At 40.0% G+C, this 2,068-nt stretch overlaps 1 protein-coding gene across 1 annotated transcript in view; it reads left to right on the top strand.

The window, feature by feature from the left end:
• The first annotated feature begins 602 nt into the window (after positions 1 to 602).
• KDM3A (lysine demethylase 3A) overlaps positions 603 to 2,068 on the top strand; it is a 2,231,127-nt gene continuing 2,229,661 nt past the window's right edge. Inside the window, exon 1 of the mRNA XM_044063465.1 lies at positions 603 to 1,333. Within this exon, the coding sequence (XP_043919400.1) occupies positions 1,157 to 1,333 (177 nt within the window). The 5' untranslated portion in view covers positions 603 to 1,156. The remainder of the gene's footprint in view (positions 1,334 to 2,068) is intronic.

Below are 2,068 nucleotides of genomic sequence, written 5' to 3' on the forward strand. Positions count from 1 at the left end.
TTCAGTGTTCTTTACTTCGGGATTCGTCCCTGATTAGTCGAGTTTGTCGGAAATGTTAAGGGCAACAGAAAAAACTGCCCCCGGAGCCAATTTTTCTTTGTTGCACCACCAACCAAAAAACGTCAGGCGTTTTAAACGGCACAAGTCTGCTGTGGTGTACCACATACCACAAGAGTATATATGCCCACACACGTTATCCTTGGACATTAGTGACTGTGTAACGACTCCGCCATTTCCATGCCAGAAGCTACGGGTAACACAATCTTTGCACCGTTATGAAATTGGAAAAATAAAGGCTTCCAGCAAAACCGTAGATTTTTACCACGTTGACGTTTATATAAGCAAACAAATTAACTGCACATGTGCAAGTCGAACTGCTAATGATTTTGGGGGGAAACAATGTAAAAGCTGTGAAATAAAAATATTGACAACAAATTCTATACACAATCGTGAATGAATTCGAGCAACAAAATGGACGACAATCTAATCTTCCTGTAACACCGGGGTGTGGTTTCAATCGTGATTGACAGACCATTTTGCTAATAACGTTACAACGTTTTTTGAAAGGATGGTCCTTTCTACTGGAGCACCAACCAGGGCCGACTTGTTGGGTTTGACGGCACATGGACATAGTGAAGTACTTAAGCGTAGTAATTCACTTTTGGAGTCGGTGTTGGTTTGTTATTGCTGGTCTTTATGAAAACATTTGAGTTTGGGTGCTGTTTTTAAAACATTTGCGGTTGGATGATATAACATCGCCGTGTCCTACCATGCTTGATGGAATACTCGAATAAGTAATTATAGATTGTAGGGCAAAACACAAGGGTGATTTTTTTTTTATTTCCAGAGATTTCCTTTGGTCCACCGGTTCGTTGAAAGGTATTGGTAATTTGAATGGAAGTGGCCTTGATAATGATGCAGCGCTTGTGCTATGCTTAAATAGTGTGACATAGTGGTATTTTTCTATTTCTTTGCATTTGGAGGACGCTGTTAAAAGAAACAAACTCTGCTATTCTTGCAGCAGAGATCAGTATTGATTGTAGAAACTGTTAACATTATTTTTGTAACGTGGATAGCTAATCTTGGTGAAATTGCTAATCGTGCGTTTGGTTTGGAAGGTTATCTGGAGTTTTCAGAGTTTTCGTTTTGTAGGACAATGTGTCGTGACGCCGAACCGGGGCGCCACTGCTGCCCGGTGCTGGTCGGTAGAAGATTTCTTTGCGTTTTCGGAAATGAAGGCTCCCTACCGGAGGGAGAAGTATTTAAATGGCGGTGGGAGTCTGGGACTATTGGTGCAGTTTCTCACAAAGACCTCGCTTGTCGACATCTTAAGGTAGGACGTCTATATTTTTTCTCTTTGCTATGCTTGTCGGTAAATAGTTTAGCACTATTTGCACAGTAAAGTCAGTGTATTTTCAAAAGTGCTGTGGCGGATGTTTTCCTGAATTTCTTGCTACTTAGTCACAGTTTTGCCAGTGAGTAGCAACCAGTTATTGAAGAGCGAGTTGTATTATTTTGTGTCGAGTTGCATGCAGACAGGAGGAACTAATTTTCTCTTACAGTAGTCAGGCTACGTGCATTACTAGTTTGTAGCTGCTTGTAAATGTAGGATTGCAGTACACAAGACCAGAATTTAAAATGAATCCTTGTTTGGATTTTTAAGATTCATTTGCATAGTTTTTGTACAGGCAAAGAAGTTACTCCGAATAACACTCACTTAGTAATTTGCCTACTGTTTTTCTCATTTGTCTCAATATGCTTGTTAACACTAAGCCATCCCCACATTGTTTTCCAATAACCACTCTACCTTGGTTCTGTTTTACTCTCCTCGCTAATGTACTATTATCCTGTGTCGTATACGCCTCATTGCATATAGCCCTTCTCAATTCATACTTAATTCTAGCCACAGAACTTAAACCGATACCCTTTTTCACTAAATTTCTCCACCACTCATATTTCCCCCCTTCTTTTCCCACTTAGCTTACTCCCTTTTCTGCGATTTCACTTGATTCTAATTACTGCTTTCCTCTCAGTTATAAATTAAAAATATCCTATAGTCACCCCCTTT

This window comes from Protopterus annectens, chromosome 2.part1, assembly GCF_019279795.1.
Source record: "Protopterus annectens isolate FY-2018-M chromosome 2.part1, PAN1.0, whole genome shotgun sequence".
In the NCBI taxonomy this organism is placed as follows: Eukaryota; Metazoa; Chordata; order Ceratodontiformes; family Protopteridae; genus Protopterus; species Protopterus annectens.